This window comes from Neltuma alba, unplaced genomic scaffold (assembly GCF_004799145.2).
Source record: "Neltuma alba isolate B1F8T4 unplaced genomic scaffold, ASM479914v2 tig00001496_pilon, whole genome shotgun sequence".
Taxonomy (NCBI): Eukaryota; Viridiplantae; Streptophyta; class Magnoliopsida; order Fabales; family Fabaceae; genus Neltuma; species Neltuma alba.
Window position 1 is genome coordinate 67,609 of NW_021632482.1, and position 16,581 is coordinate 84,189.

Here is a 16,581-nt window from a genome sequence, read left to right on the forward strand (position 1 = left end):
TCTTTGCCTCATATGTTCTTTTTGGAAGTGAATTACCTTTTAGAAGAATATCACTCAACAGTTCAAGCAATTTCGTGAAACTAGCATCAATCCAGCCATTTCTTGCCTTTAAGTTCATTAACTTTAACACGATTGTCATCCTTGTGTAATCTTCTTTACACCCTGGGTACAAGAGCGTCTCTGCATCACTACACAAGCTTTCACACGTGGGAGAGAACGGTGTAAAGGACTCAGACCTTATGTCACAACATATCCAAAATTCTATCATCAAAGTCATCATTCACAACCTTTTCCTTTCCAAACAGTGTAGTCTTTCTAATTTCACCATACCATATCCAATTTGTATACCTCAAATTTATCCCATCACAAATAAGATGCTCTCTTATCTCAGGAATACTCTACCAACTATTGTTTAAGAATTGGACACAGGGATAATAAGACAAGCCATCTCTTTTACTAGGACATTTCTCCGAGAAAACTCAAGAAACCTTTCAACCCTATCCTCATATTCTTTGCTAATTCTCTTAACTTTCATCCAATTATGATCTATTATTCTACAGAGCCTATGAGCATAGTTGTACTATTAAGCTCAATTCTAACCACTTAATTCAAATGTTCAAATAAATGAAATAATTAAGTGTTAGTCAATAAATTAAAATCGACTAACACTTAATCACAAATTAAAGGGAATTTTTTTTATTTTATAAAAATTTTGACAGAATTTCCCCTTAAATATAACAAATCCCAAATTATTTAAAAATAGACAAATTAATCAATTAACAAGCCAACAATATAATAAACAAATACAAGACAAATTTGAAAAACTAGAACTAACAAAACAAAAGTAACAATTTAATCTCAAACCAATTCAATGAATAAAGATTTTTTTAAGCTAAAACTTCTGAATCGAAAACGGGAAAACAAATGATATCCATTTGGCACAAAATTTTAAACAACACTTGATCATCAATCAATGTTCATAATGAAAAAAAATTAGCCAAAACACTTAATATATTATTTATTATAAAATTCTCAAATTTATTACAAAAAATTGACAAAAATTCGAAATAAATATAAAAAATTATAAAAAAATAAAAACTCAAGAACTAATCAACTTTGAACATTTAAACATGTTTCTAATAATGTGTATAGGAAGTAATTGAGGTTTTCTAACTCGCAATGTCACCAACCCATCCCTCAAATATATATGAAATGCAAAACAAACAATACAAGACATCCAAAATGTAAAACCAATCAACCCATTTGAAATATGACAGATTTCTAATATCAAATATCCAAGAACACCAAGAAAAAAACAAAAATAATGAAAGAAAAGGAAATTCACTCAGTGAAGATTAAAAAGAAGGAAGACGTAACAGTGGTTGCAAAAGACGGCGGACACGATGGAACAATGCCATGAGTGAAATGGAGGAAGAAAAATGACAAGAAATGGTAGGGATTTGCTGGTATTACAGTTTGATGGTGGGGCAGAGGGGGACCATGGTACACTATAAGTCTGTGAAATTGATAAAAACAGAATGTGCAATAGGGTTAAGTTTTAAACTTTTCACGGTGGTTTTCTTAATAACTGTCATGGAAAGTTAACAGTCACATTTTATTTACAAAAATCCCACCACCTTTTTTTCCATGGTATTTTTCTTTTTAACCAATGTTGTTGTTCGACGTTATATGTGTTTTTTTTGTAGTAGTGTGTTTATGGTTTTTGATGTAGTTTTCACTACCCTTGTTGTTCTTGAGCTTGGTTATTGGTTTCTAATGGTTTTTAGGAGCTTGAAACCCTAAGGGGGTATGTTGCACGAAATTTCTAAGTTAAGGGAAAGATGAAATTGATGCTATAATAATATTTAAAGGCTTGAAAGGAACAAAAATCAAGTGGTTTATGTTGAAATTGGTTGGATTTTATGATTGTGTAACTTAAGGATACTGCTTGGCCAAGCAGAGTTTTATACCTTAGGATTGGATTTTGATGAGTTTGATACTTCTAATGAGCTTAGAATGAAAAATTATGTAGGGTAAAGGTGAGAAAATAAGTTTAGAAGTATTAGAGTTGAAAATGAAATTTTTGGACCTTAAGTGCTTCTATTCGGCCAAGGCAAGAAATAGAGAAAGAAGTTGGATTTTGTTAAATCCAAGCTCATATTTAGATTTCTCATGAAAAATTGTGTAGCAAATGACTAAAGGAATGATTTTAAAAGCTATAGAAAAGAAAGTGAAACTTAAGGTTAACAAGGGACAAGTTTAAGAGTTAAGACGATTAATGATTTTTTATGGTCTTAATGGATTGGATATTAATGTGTATTGTGAATTTAGGGCCATGAGACACCAAGAAAGAGGAATAGCAAGAGTGTTTAAGCAACTTGGTGGTTAGGAAGTAAAGGGAGCAAGAAAAAAGTTTAAGGATAAAAAGTAGTGGACTTACCTTCCTTGTGTGCTTGAAGTGTACGCTTGTGTGTTGATGTGCATTATGTTATTTAATGATGATATGTGATGCAGTTACAAGTATAATGCTCTGTTTCTTTGATGTTTTTCATGATCATGCATGTTAATGTGAAATATTGAGCATGAGAAGATGTCATAAGTAAGTATGAGCTAGATCAAGTAAGCATGTCATACACTCGCATCCATCTTGCATGTATAAATGGTAATGTTTGCTATTGAGATTCTCCCAAATCTTAGCCTTTCTTAACCAACTATAATAGGTGCAAAGAGCATGGGAGAAGAAATCAAGAAGTGAAGCAAGGAAGAGAGAAAAAGAATTTAAGAAATATATTATACTACATTGTATAATTTGTATGTTAATGTATGATATAAACATGCCACCAGTGTTATGTGATGATAAATATTGATGATGGCATGTATAATTGACTATGATAATGTATGGGAATAGTTTATGGATTGATGGAATGAGATTATACATGGAAAGAACTAATTATGAATTATTAATGCAAGTTAGAGGAATAAAGCATCTGTAAAAGGAGCCACGAAACTGTGGTAGTGGAAGGAGATAAAATGGTTGATTCTGCCCATGAATTTTGGTTTGATCAAAGCACATATCCTGGGCTTTAAAACAAGTGGTAAATTACTTAAAATAGATGTGTATGTTAAGAGTTAGATCAAAGTTAGGGTAGAGAAACTTGTCACACCTCTCTTTTTAACCCATTATACGTCAATTGAAACCAATATAAGTCATTTCGTAACACGTCTGGATGAAAAATTTAAAATTCAGGATTTCACAATTCATCCTGTCCGTACACTGTTCATCCGAAAATAGGCTAATTTTGAAAATTCATAACTAAATCTAGAAAAATTGAAACGATGTGGTTCCAATTTTTATGCAAAGCTTGCTAAGAGTTCTATGGAGTAAAAATAATCGTTAGATCCAATTCCATCCATAATAATTTCAGGAAATTCATCAAATTATACTGTTTATTTGGTAAATTTTCGAATTTCCAATATTTTTGCCTAACTTTGGAAGGGCATAACTCTTAGCACACAACTCCAAATTTAATGAATTACCACTTGTTTTAAAGCTAAAAATGAGATCTATTTGCATGTAAAATTTGATGTCCAGAATCTAATAATTATTTATTATTTTATGTGCCACAAATTTGTAACTTTTTAGGGAATATCTATCCCTTAATTTCTACTTTCTTGATTTATTTCCTCTTTTTCCTTCATCTACACTATTTTCATAATGCATCAAGCATAATTCCAACATTGGAACATGGAATAACCATATAATTTACATCAAAATGTCATCCATAACTTATCACAAAATCCATGTAAAGTTCATTATACATTGCAAAAGTTTCCAACATGGCATAACATCTACAAAACCAATTCATTCCAAGGCCAAATACTTCCCTTGATCCATGCTTGGTCCACTTCCTAATTAGTGCATAAAATAACATAGGAGGGATGAGATTTCAAAGAAATCTCAGTAGTATATGAATTATAATTATCATATAAATCAATGCAAGTTTAATTGTGAAATGTCATGCAATCCAAACCATTCCCAACTCATAGGAATTCACACCAAATATCATGCAAGGAGAGGAACATCATATTATCCACATTGACATACCACAAAGCATTTGGCCAAAGCATAACCAATGTCGATAAAAAATCAAGGTCACCACAAAGTTCCTCCAATCTAAGCAACAACAATCACAACAAACAAGGAAGATAAACAATCAAATTATAATTCAAAGCTACCTTTGCAAAGCTTGTCCAATTAATTCCTCTAAGGAACAATGCTTTTCCTTAATTCCTCCTCTCAATGCCTATTAAACAAAGCATAATCATAGGCCATATTAATCACAAAACAACTTAATTCCAATACTTAAACATTAACTCAACAATTTCCCCCTTTTTTCTTTGATTTTTAACAAATTGATTCCTTCTTTAGAATCAACCATCTCATGACTCAATCCTACATAATTTTTTATGAGGAATCCAATGGTGCAATCAGATTTTTGAAAATCACACTCTTTCCCCATGAACCTGGTTTGACCGAATAGGGGTCCTTAATTTTTCAAAAATTCCATTTTTGGTTCCAATGATTTTAAACACTTTCCAACAACATATCCCTACACAAAAACATGTTTTAAAGCCATTGGAATCATCAAATCAATGAAAAACAAAATCCTTCCCTATGAACAGTGCTGGCCGAAATGATGCATCATAACCCTAATTTGGTTTTCTTCCAAAAATCAATCCTTGCACCACTTAATCTTTCTCATTCCACTTGATTATTAAGGTTTCTATCCTTCCCTAAGCATCACACATCTCAACCAAATTTCAGAAATTTTCAGCATTTTTTCAGCATTTTCCCAAGCAAAAATCCTTGTTTAATCAATGTAAAACTTCTGGATATTGATGCTTGAACATACCTTAGTGTTTCCTTGGTATTTGTTGGATGATTTCTTGCCTAAAACTCCTCAAGAATTTTGTGCAATAGGGCTGGATGAACAGTGGTAGAGTCACCCCTTATTTTTCCCAATTTTCTAACATTTTCTTTGTGTTTTCAACGGGTATATAAAAAATAAAATCCATCTGCCCTCTCCCTCCTGATTTAAGTGTGTTGGCAGCCATCAAGTGTCTCAAACCTTCAGATCTCACCATGTGGCATTTCTCTAGATTTTTCCACACAAATATCCTTTATTTTTGCATTTTATTTAGTTAAAATTAAAGAATCTAGAAGCTGCACGAATTGGGCCTTTAATTGGGTCCATTGTGGGCCCCACAAATGGTTTGGGCTGGCCCAAAAAGTTAGCTCACAAACCAAATCACTATCCAAAACCAATTTGAAACTTTATCGGTTACTATTCACTAGTAACATTTTATAATTTTTCTAGGCCTCCAAAAATTCATTTCTCTCCATGATAAATCAAATTTTAATATGGAGTATGATCTGGAAATTTTTAGAATTTTTCACCACCTCTAGGTATTTATTTTAAATTTTCTCTGATTAGGCCTCTATCGGTAATTCTAAGGGAAAATAAATTTCCTAAAATTAATTTCTGAACTTCCAAGGCTTAAAACCAATTTTATAAATTTAAATAAATATTTAGATGATTTATAATCTCCCAAATTTATTGAGGCCTCTAACTAATTAAAATAATTATTTTTCTTTGATTTCCTAATAATTTTTTGAAAAACCTCCATTTACGGGAGATTCCGTAATAATTCATTTTTACCGAAATTCCACCTTTCGGGTCTCAAATAAGTTTCCAAGACCTCTCCTCTACAATTTTCTCATTTTTCAGGGATTTTCTGGAATTTTTCTCAAATTTTTCCATTTTGCCATTCCTAGACCGATGATTATCAAAATGTTAGTCTGGACCTTATCGGAGTTTCACGTCAAAACTTGTTTCGTCTCTCTGTATAGTTCCTACATTAACCCTCATCCCAATTTTTGATCTTTTATTGCCAGATGAAAATTTTTGGGATGTGACAAAATTAAAAAGTACAACTTTTACCAAATAAACAGTTTTCACGAATAAACTATACAAATTGACAAGGGTTGAGTCTAGTTTTATATTTTTTTTATGTAGGGAACTGAAAAATATTTAAATAGAATTTTGAACCACCTCAATACGGTTTTTTTATAATTAGTTATGATTTTTCAAAATTGGACTGAAAATCTGAAAGTTAACTAGTGAGCAGTACCCGAGTACTTGAATGCAAAATTTTTAATTCACGCGCTTGTTTTGTGATTCGCTTGACCTGTAACGCTTCCAGTTGCACACAAAAAGGGATTTAAGGAAGGATGTTTTAGTGTTCACTAAAAAGTCTAAAGGTGTCAGTAATCTAAATGCAAATATCAAATTGACCAAGTGTGATGTGAGAAATGTGATAATGCAAAACTAATCAATCAAGAAATAGACTAAGCTTTCTAATTTTTATAGTTTCTGGACTTAGTGAGTGAAATGAATGCAGTGATACGAGCTTCTTTCATGGCCACATCAACTAGCCATCCTAGTTTCATTTTTAGTTGAATTTCAATTTTTTATAAAGCTAGGTTTGTGAAGACCTTCTCCAAACAATGAATGCAATGAACTAGAACCTAATTCATCGAATTCATCTTATGCTTAATCTGAATTATGATTTGTAGGAGGTATTATCCACTCTTAATTAACAATGTTAACACCTTAACTGAATCAAGAGATTCAAATACGTGAATTAAATGAACCAATATCACAAAAGCTAATACCAATTCAATCAATCAATTAAAGTACAAAAACATAATTCAATCCTTAGTTTTAATGTAAATCAACCGAATTACAATCTTATTACAGCCACAAATCACAATCCTAAACCACAGAAATCATAATCTATGAATACAAAGAGCGGAAACTGAGAATAGATATGAAGAAACTCCCAAATCAGTCGTGGGAACTCCAGCCAGCATTTCTGGGACATAAAGAAATCACAATCTAGCCTCTCATGACTGGAATTACAACTCCAACAAGCTCATATACTCCAAAGGCCATAGCAACAACATCAAAGAAGTAATGAAGGAGAATAATTAGTGAAAAGTGAAAGAGATGGGATGGAAACGATGAATTGATGATGGACAATAATGGAGAAGTGAAGAGAGATGAAGAAGAGAGGATTTGGGTGGAGAAATCGAGAGAGAAATGAAAGAAATGGTGGATCTCCAAACTGGCGTGTGATTCTATTATTTAAATTAGATTTCGCGCTATCACCGCAGTGACACCTTATCTTGGCTACGGCGACGATCAAAATGACGATGTTTGAATAAGTTATTTGGCTCCTCTCAGAATGTGGCCTCGCTGCAGTAACGCACCCTAATGCCATAGTGACAAATCCAGAACAACGCTCTCTGGACTTTTTTCCACCTTTAACTACCTGTAATGCAAGGAAAATGAAATGCATAAGAGTCAAATAGAAAATAAAACATTTTTTTCCCTATAAAAAATGCATAAATTACACTTTTAGCCTTGATGCACAAATACCTCTTAGCCCAAAATAAACATTTATAAGCCACAAAAATATAAGCTTAGGACTAGAAGTGAATGTAAAATATGAGACTTATCACAGAATCATCACAATAAAATAGATCCTCAAAACTTTTAAAGTGAATTGGATTACATTAAACAAGTGCTATGATACAATAGGTACACTTCTTTTATACTACCTGATCCTAAATATAATAGCTAGTAGGAGATTCAATTTGGTTATAAATATAAAATCCCAATTCATATGTCTCTCATATTTATTAATTTTTTCCTCCAAAGTGGTCCTATAGTAATTGCACATGTTAAAGGGTTTTTATTCTAATACATATAAATGATAACGGTATTTTAGAGAAAACAACACTCACTTGTTGTTACAAATAATTAAACTTAACTAGTTTTTTTAATATCTGAAATTAGTTATCTAACTTTTATATTAAGGATGGGGTGTAGTATATGGCAAATTGCCCAAAACACTTCCTAACATTCCTAAATTTGGCAAAATCATTGCCTTCCCACAAACTATATTCAACATTCTAAATTACAGCCTACTTCCATATCACAAATGGTGCCAAAACCAAAATCACAAGACACAACATTTCCATTCTTAAGAATAACAACATATCATACCAGTCAAGTAAATTATAGATCCAATTAGCCTGTGAAATCCTTCCAGAATTAGAGTGAGAACCAAAAAAAAAAAAAGTCAAAACATAGAGATGGTTAAAAGCTTGAAGCCAAACAGAAAATCAGAGGGCCTTATATAAATATAACGCAGTGCATCTCTTGTTTTGATAAGAAGTTTCCGGAGCAATCCATCCTTAATTGCAGCAAACATATATTACTTGTCATATGTCATAACAGAAATGCGTGTTTTAAATAACTAACAATGATAAATCACAATAATCCAGTAGAACATCATCAACCAACTGAAGCCAAATTTCACAAAGTTCACCTCAATCAATCAAATCTCATGTTTCAGCCAAGAGCATGAAAAAAAAGGTATATCTCCATAATTCATGATAAAAAATATTGATGAGAAAGGAAGGAAAAAAATGAAGGGAGAATATCATTTGGGTATCCTGTAAGAGAACTATTAAACAGTTTGCTCTCAACTTACTAAAATTTGAAGCAGAGAAATGGCTTTCTTGCAGGGATAACAATATATTGAATTCTGCCAACTGCCGTTGGTGGGTGAAGCTTCTATTTGACCATCCACTTAGTGCAAAATATAGAGCCCCATCTTAGATCTTAAAATGTTTTAAGAAGCTGCGGTCATATCATATATATCATTACTAATATTACATACAAAATTTACCTAAACTGTATTATTCTCCAATGAAACACCCCCGAGACATAAAAATAAAATGAAATGTCATTCATTTCGACAATGTTGTTTGATAGTTCTATTGGATTCAAAAGCATTCTTTCCTTTTTTATCTTTATTTCCTTAAATTTTTTCATTTTTTAATTAATCAAGTGACTCTTATTAATGTTTTTATCTAGCTTAAATTAATATTACTCTATATTGAATTTTTGGAAAACTGTTGTAATTCTTCATGCTTTGTTTTTATGGTTGTCCAAATGATTTTTGTTATTTCATATTTTTCAGTATTATTTTGAGTAGTTTTATTTTCCCAAAGTGAATTATTGAGCCTAGAAGGAAAATAAATTAAAATTGAGTTGATTAAAGTGACTAATATCACAAGATCTGGAGAGATAAGCAAGGCGACAAAAAGAGGATAAAAAAAAAGAATCATATCATTTTATTAAGACTACTTCTATAATAAAATATTTTATCTCTAACAACATGCGAAGTTAGGAGGGGGAATGGAGGGGAGGGGAGTCCTCCCATCCTTAAAAATTTTTCCAACAAAACAAGGATATCCCAACTACCTTTCTTTCCCTTCCAAAATCTCGTACCAAATTCAGTGTTATAATTGTGTTTTGGAGATGTCAGTTTCCCGACCTATCAGAAAAGAGAACTGTTTTGGAGTTGGTTGTTTGGAACCAAAGATATAACTTCTCTCCTCTACCTTTCCTTCAATAAGTAATGACACACCCTTCACATTGCTCACGTTCGATCAAAGATATAACTTCTCTCCATCCACCATTCCTTCAATAATTAATGACAGACCCTTCACATTGCTCACGTTCAATCAAAGATATAACTTCTCTCCATCTACCTTTCCTTCAATAATTAATGACAGACCCTTCACATTGCTCACGTTCTATCTCTTTATATAACCTGTTCAACCACCACTCAATACATTTCAATTCACTCATCCACCTTGTTTCAACGGCTTCATACAATTTCACTCTTTCTCATTCAACTCTCTCTCACTCACACTACTTCCACAAATTCATCTAAGGAAGTCGATCGCATCAAAGAGTTCTTGTTTCACCACTTTAAAGGGCTCCCTCAACGACTATACTCTTGAGGTAATTATATTACGTCCACATAAACTTAGCTCACGTTGTTTTTATATATATGCATCATTTTTCCCGTTGATGTAGCTTTCTGCTGTGGCAGTCACAACAACAAAAAATGTAAATGTTGGCTAGTGTGGGATTAATTAATTTCAGATGCATAGACACAATACATTTTTTATCGCAGCAAGAAGCCAAATTTCGTCGTTGAATTCTAATCCATCTAAATGGTAGTGGATCAACGCTGACATAGTCTTACTTGAGCCTCATGGGTATCCATATCCATGCAGGTTAAGGAAAAAATGCAGCTCCATCCTGACCCATTTAGTGGATAAATAATTAATATTCGATTGATATGATAAATCACGGGCCACAGATCCAATCTTATCTGTATCTACTTTAGTGCTTCTAAGAAATCTTGACATATAATTATGCTGTCTCGCATAACCAGAATTCAAAGTTTTTTTCGGATGGATTTCATAAACAGTTTTGGTTGAGAAAGAATCTGGATGGAGATAACAACTGATAATGCTACATCCAGCAAGATAGAAGCCACCAAAATCACATCAGTTGAACCTGTTTCTGATCTCAACAAATATACAGTGATCACAATTACAGGCATGGAACCTCAGTTTCATAGAGATGCAGTGAAAGGTAATATCAATGACTTTGAATGGAAGGGTGAACAAATTGAGTCCATACTAACTCCAAATAAAAACACCATCCTTCATATACACTTCACAAATTGTACTAACGGTGTGTCAAAGACATTTGTGAAAAAGGTTTTAGATGTGTGTCCTGCACTTCTTTTAAAGACCAACGTGAAGGGTGATACCATACTTCATATGGCAGCAAGGTATGGACATCATAAAATAGTGAAAAATTTAATTGATTATGCTAAAAATCCCCATATCTATGAAGCTGGAGCCGAGAAAAGACTTATAAGAGCAATAAATGATAATAATGACACGGCCTTGCACGAAGCAGCTCGCTATGGTCACAACAAATTGGTGAATGTCTTGCTAAAGGAAGAACCGGATCACTCATATTTTGGTAAAAATGTTGATGATGAAACTCCACTTTATATTGCTGTTGAGAGACAACATTGGAAGGTGGTAGATGCAATATTGGCTGATAGTGATTCACCGCAATATAATGGCCCCAATGGCAGAACTGCTTTGCACGCCGCGGTCATTCATGGTGACGAAGGTATCTAATTTTATTGTATGGTTATCATTTACAATAATTAATCTGCATTTATATGTCTAATTTTCTAGGAATAAAACGATGACAGCAACAATTAACTGACATGCTTAAATTAACTTTTTTTTTCAAAAAAAAGATAAAATAACAACTCATATAAACTATTTGAAATAATTAACAGAATCGTTATGATCATTTTGATAAAATTATTATGATTACGGTTTAAATTAGCACTTCAAATTTTAGGGGTGTCCATGCTAGAAAGCAGCTATTTTTACATGAAAATGGATGTTGTTTAATGTGAGGTCATCTATGGTAGAATATGTGCAGAAGTTGTTGGAAGGAGACTCATCAGCAGCAAAACAAGCAGATGATAATGGTTGGGTTCCACTTCACTTGGCAGCACTTTGTGCAGAGTCAGATGTGGTAGAGGAGCTGGTAAGCAAAGATAGAAGCATGGCATACATGAGAGATAACGAGGGAAGGACGGCTCTTCACTTTGCAGCACTTCTTAAAAAGGCAGATGTGATGGAAAAGATAATAGAATATTGTCCAGATTGTTGTGAATTGGTGGATGAAAAGGGCTCAAATGCTCTTCACTACAGTGTGATGCTAGAAAGACATTCTGTATTTGGTCTAGAAATACAGTCCGTATCTGGACTAGAAGATACGATAGAAAATACACCACTAAGGAACTTGTGCAATGAGAAAGATGATGATGGGAACACACCACTTCACCTCCTTGCCCGTCAAGCTTCCACGGAAAACGATCATCCTCTTCTGAAAGCAGACCTCCCAAACTTGGACAAACTAGCATTCAATAAATACGGTCAAACTTCTTTTGATGTCGCATTTGATGTTGTGCCTTCAGATTCAGCTCTTGAGGTAACAAGAAATAACATCTAGCTTGTTACTAAAAATTTAAAAAACAAAACATTTATTTTGATATTCTGAGCATTTTCTTGCACGCCTCCACTTTTTCTAAATATGATGGTATGAACTGTTCATTGTGACTTAAAATAAGAGTAGTATACCTAAAGTAGAGATCGACAGAATAAAAGACAATTTGCTGTGCTGCGCGTTTAAATTATTGTGAACAAAATAATTTAGAATATTCATGCATTAATTTTGTTGGATCTAAATTTTCAACTATCACACTCCAATTAAAGAGAGCTTTTATAATCAAGCCTTAATACACACAAACCACACTTTTTCAAGCTTGGTAATCTAAGAGACCGAGCTATCCGGTTTCATATAGTGTTAGTTGAAGCTGTAACATTTTTCAGTATGTCTTTCACTAGTTTGATTTGGTTTAATCTATGTAATTTCATTGATCATACAGGTAATCAGTGAATGCAACTTATCTATTTAGCATTCATATATAGGCTGAACTAATTAAAGATAAATATAAAGATGAAAGACTTTTATGTGTTACGCGGTGCAGAACAAAATGTTAAGAGAATTGAGAGCTAGCGGAGCAAGGTTAGGAGGACGAGTTCTGGATAGGCATCTTAAAAAGAAGAAACAAGAGAAGAGAGTTGTTGGTGGTGAAAAGGAGAAACAATATAAGACTAATGGTCAAGATCGTTTGGCCGGAATGGCAACCACCCTCTCTGTAGTGGCAACTTTAATTGCAACAGTAACATTTACAGCAGGATTTACATTGCCTGGGGGATTGATTCAAGAAGGAGAACATCGGGGCTCTCCCATTTTAAAGTATAATGCAGCTTTCATGGTATTTGTTCTTACAGATTCTCTCTCATTTGTTCTCTCTATTTCTGTTGTTTTTTTCCTATTTTTCTCATCTGCTTTAGCAAAAGAAAAGGAGTTGTCTGAAGCCCTGCTGGATAAATGTAGATATTTAACCATGGGGGCAATGGTATTCATGATCATAGCGTTTGGGACAGGCATATATGCTGTCATGGGTGTTTCCAAAGGTTTTGGTATTATCACTCTCTTTATTGTTTTTTCCGTTGTCGTCATCATTGTTATAGTCTTTAGGATAGCCTTTAGGGGACTAAGAGAAAGATTTATGCAATGCCCTCATGGTGTGCAGCTTTCTTGTGTTCGCATAGAAACTGATGTTCAGCTGTCCCAGATTCTCTGAATTATTGTCAATGGAATTCTATTTATTAGCTTTACTTTATTTATTTCATGTGGTACATCTCTCCCTGGCCGGAGTGTTACAAGCATATGAATATGTAATACCTCTTATCTTTGAATAAGAACTAGATAATTAACTTATGAACATTAAAAAATTAGTTAAGTTAGTTATTTATAATAAATATGTGGGTTATAATTATATACTGATGAGAAGCATAATCAATATGAATATTTTGAAAAAATAATTATATTATAAACTTGGGAGACAAAATAAATTTAGGTACTATATTTATGATTAAAATAAACCTTCCACACACACGCACACATGCACGCGCACACACTCTCTCTCTCTTAAAGAGAGAGGAAACGTGTCTTAAAAAAATTTTACACGGCATCTCCCGTAAATTTTCAGTTTTTAAATTTAATTTATAGGCAAGTTCTGGGGATATATTATAAATTAAAGACAATTCTACGCTCACGCACTGCCTAAAGCATATTCAGGTTTACCCGCATATAGCATTTTCTATAAGTCTCAAGCTATCAATTAAAAACTCTCAAATCTCCTAATACTTGCTCATCTATTAAAAGGCGAATTGGAAACCACATGATGATACTATTTTTTTTTAAATATAAGAGCTACATAATTAATTTGCGGACACTATTACAGATTTTGTTATATATGCCACTTAACTTGAAGGTTATTGAGAAAAATGTAAAATAAAATGAAGTAGAAATGAGAAAAAGAAAACACTTATTTGATGGTTATTTATTAGAACCGTCAAATATTATATACATATATTTGATTGTTACATATAGAAGTGTAAAATATTTGTTATAAAATTTTTTTAAAACAACTATTTGGTGGTTGGATCTGATGACCGTAAAATAAATATCAATTTTTAGTTTATATTACTCTGTCTCTTATTATAAGATCTAATTTTTTGAATGAGTCTGTTCTTTTTTATAAGATCTTTTTTGAGTTTGTTTAAGCATTTAATGTATTATTAATTATTTTATCTCTAATTTAATGTATTTAATACATTATCGTTATTCACTTATCTCACATTACTCTCTGACATCTACCTATTTATATATGGGTATATTTGAAAAAAATTACATTTGCTGCATATTAATTGCTTTTAACTAATTTTAATTATTTTTTTAAACCACATAATTTAGTTAAAAAGATCTTTTAATAAGGGTTGGAGGGAGTATTTAAAACTTCTTATTTTTAAATCGTTGAAGCTCCTACTCTTTCTTAGTGTCGTGACTTAGGTTTTTATTTGGAGCTCCATCAACTCATCTCTACCATCACCCCTTTCCTCTACTTCTTTCTTCGTCACCACTTGGCTTCACTCTATGTTCTTGCATTCTTTTAATACAATCTCTAGTTTTTCTGATGCTTGCTTGGTGTTGATCTTGAAAGTGTGAGGGAGGCGATTTCAAAGAGCGTGGAGCCCTAGGGTACAACACTAAAAAGAAGGGATAAGCCTAGGTGATGTTGTCATTAACATCTCAGGTTTCTATTCTCCTCAATTTTTTATCTTTGATTCAGTCTTTTGTCTCATGCTAGAGTTTATTGAGGGGTTTTAATCTCTCTTGTTTTGCCCCTTGCCATGGTGAAACTTGGGCAACACTGTCACTCACCGTAATCAAGTAATATCCCAACTGACAAAGTGATTCACTACACAAATTCCCTTTCCTTTCCCATTTTTGTTTTGAACCTGTGAGCCCTAGCAAAGTGATTCACTCACATCCTTCTTCCACTTTTCTTCTTTAAGCTTGTCACCATCATAGTCACGCTCGGAGTTGGAGCTCAAATTTAGCGTGTTAAAAAATGAAATAGTTGCAGTCTCACTTCTTTTGGTAAGTGTTTCGCGTCCCTTCTTCGAGTAATGGGATTTTCTTTGAATTTTATACCACTGTGGACTTTGGTTTTGAATAAGATTTCAAATAAATAATGGGATTTTCTTTGAATTTTATACCACATACTCTTATTTGTATATACTTTCACTTCTATTGCTTGGTTAATTCCTGTTCAACGCTGTGAAATAATTGCAAAGTTTTAATTTTGGCTATGTATCTCTGGCATATATATATATAAATATATATATATAAAACTATAAAGGGGAAGAAGGAAACCAATGTGTTTCAGAAAGATTAGCTCATGAGTTTGAGTGACTTTTTTTAGGTGAAAATTAGAGGAAGAGAATTAAAGGTACATTAATGATGGAAATGGGTCGAATAAAATAAAAACTGGATGATTATTTTGCTTTTTTGACACTTATTTCGATTTGAATGTTAATCTCTTCTTCGTCTGCTCCTTCATCTTCTACATAACTCTGTTTCCCACATAGTGAGCAATGACAAAGAAATTGGTTTATAATTTGGATACATTAATTAATAGGTAATCAAAATAATTAAGTATCAATATGCTGATAACTCGTGTCAGCAAATTTTTGCTCATTAAATTTTTTCTGGATTCGAATTCAAGTTTTGAATGTTTTGTTACATCTTTACTCTGTTATAAGGCCTTCTGTTGATAAATAGTTTGTTGGATGTATATTTGCTGATCAGTTTGCGTTTTTTGGGGATTTAGATTCAATTTTTGAATGTTCTTTTGCTTTTGCATTTCAATATGAGAATCTACGTTCCCAAGCTAGCCAAATGCACATGTTTACACATTGTTAATCAAGATCTTGCATCATCATTGAGGGTTTCAGATGCTCTTCGGGTGATTAAATATATGAGTAAATCATCTCTATGTCCTGCTTTGGTACCTCATACCCCCTCCGTCCCTTGTTATAAGATCATTTTAACTAAATTATGCAGTTTAAAAAAGTAGTTAAAATTACAAACAATTAATATGTAGCAAATACAATTTTTTCCCCCAAATATACATTAAATTAGGGGTAAATGTGAGGAGTAATAATGAGATAAATGAAGAAAAAAAATGTATTAAATACATTAAATTAGGGATAAAATAAGTAATAATGCATTAAATGCTCATATAAAGTCAAAGAGGATCTTATAAAAATGAACAAACCCATTTAAAAAATTGGACCTTATAATAAGGGACAGAGTAGTAGATTGTACCATCCTAATTTATGAACTTAACTTAGACACCAGCTCCAACTTCATTTATGTTTCCAAAATTATATTTAATTATTTAATTATGGCTTTATTATTATTATAAATGCTTTTAATATTATTGTCATCACAAGTCTGTCGATAATTTTGCATGTTGTCTTGTTATCCTCTCATACTTTAGTTTCTCTTCTAGTAATTATTCTTTCTTTTATTTGAAAATTTATTTCAAAAATTAATTGAACTTCACGAGTGC

The 16,581-nt window shown here is 32.5% G+C and overlaps 1 protein-coding gene across 1 annotated transcript; it reads left to right on the forward strand.

Annotated features, from left to right (window-relative positions):
• Nucleotides 1-10,441: 10,441 nt before the first annotated feature.
• Nucleotides 10,442-13,242, forward strand: LOC114757556 (ankyrin repeat-containing protein At5g02620-like). Its single transcript, XM_028946632.1, has 3 exons — nt 10,442-11,141; nt 11,455-12,020; nt 12,580-13,242. Exons 1-3 carry the CDS (start codon nt 10,442-10,444, stop codon nt 13,240-13,242), a joined length of 1,929 nt encoding a protein of 642 aa, XP_028802465.1.
• The last annotated feature ends 3,339 nt before the right edge of the window (nt 13,243-16,581 follow it).

Excerpts from the sequence above, each read along its gene's own strand:
- LOC114757556 (XM_028946632.1), top strand. The coding sequence starts at position 10,442 with ATGGAGATAACAACTGATAATGCTACATCCAGCAAGATAGAAGCCACC. Across the intron at positions 11,142-11,454 it reads GGTCATTCATGGTGACGAAG|AATATGTGCAGAAGTTGTTG; the intron begins GTATCTAATTTT and ends CATCTATGGTAG. Across the intron at positions 12,021-12,579 it reads CTTCAGATTCAGCTCTTGAG|AACAAAATGTTAAGAGAATT; the intron begins GTAACAAGAAAT and ends TACGCGGTGCAG.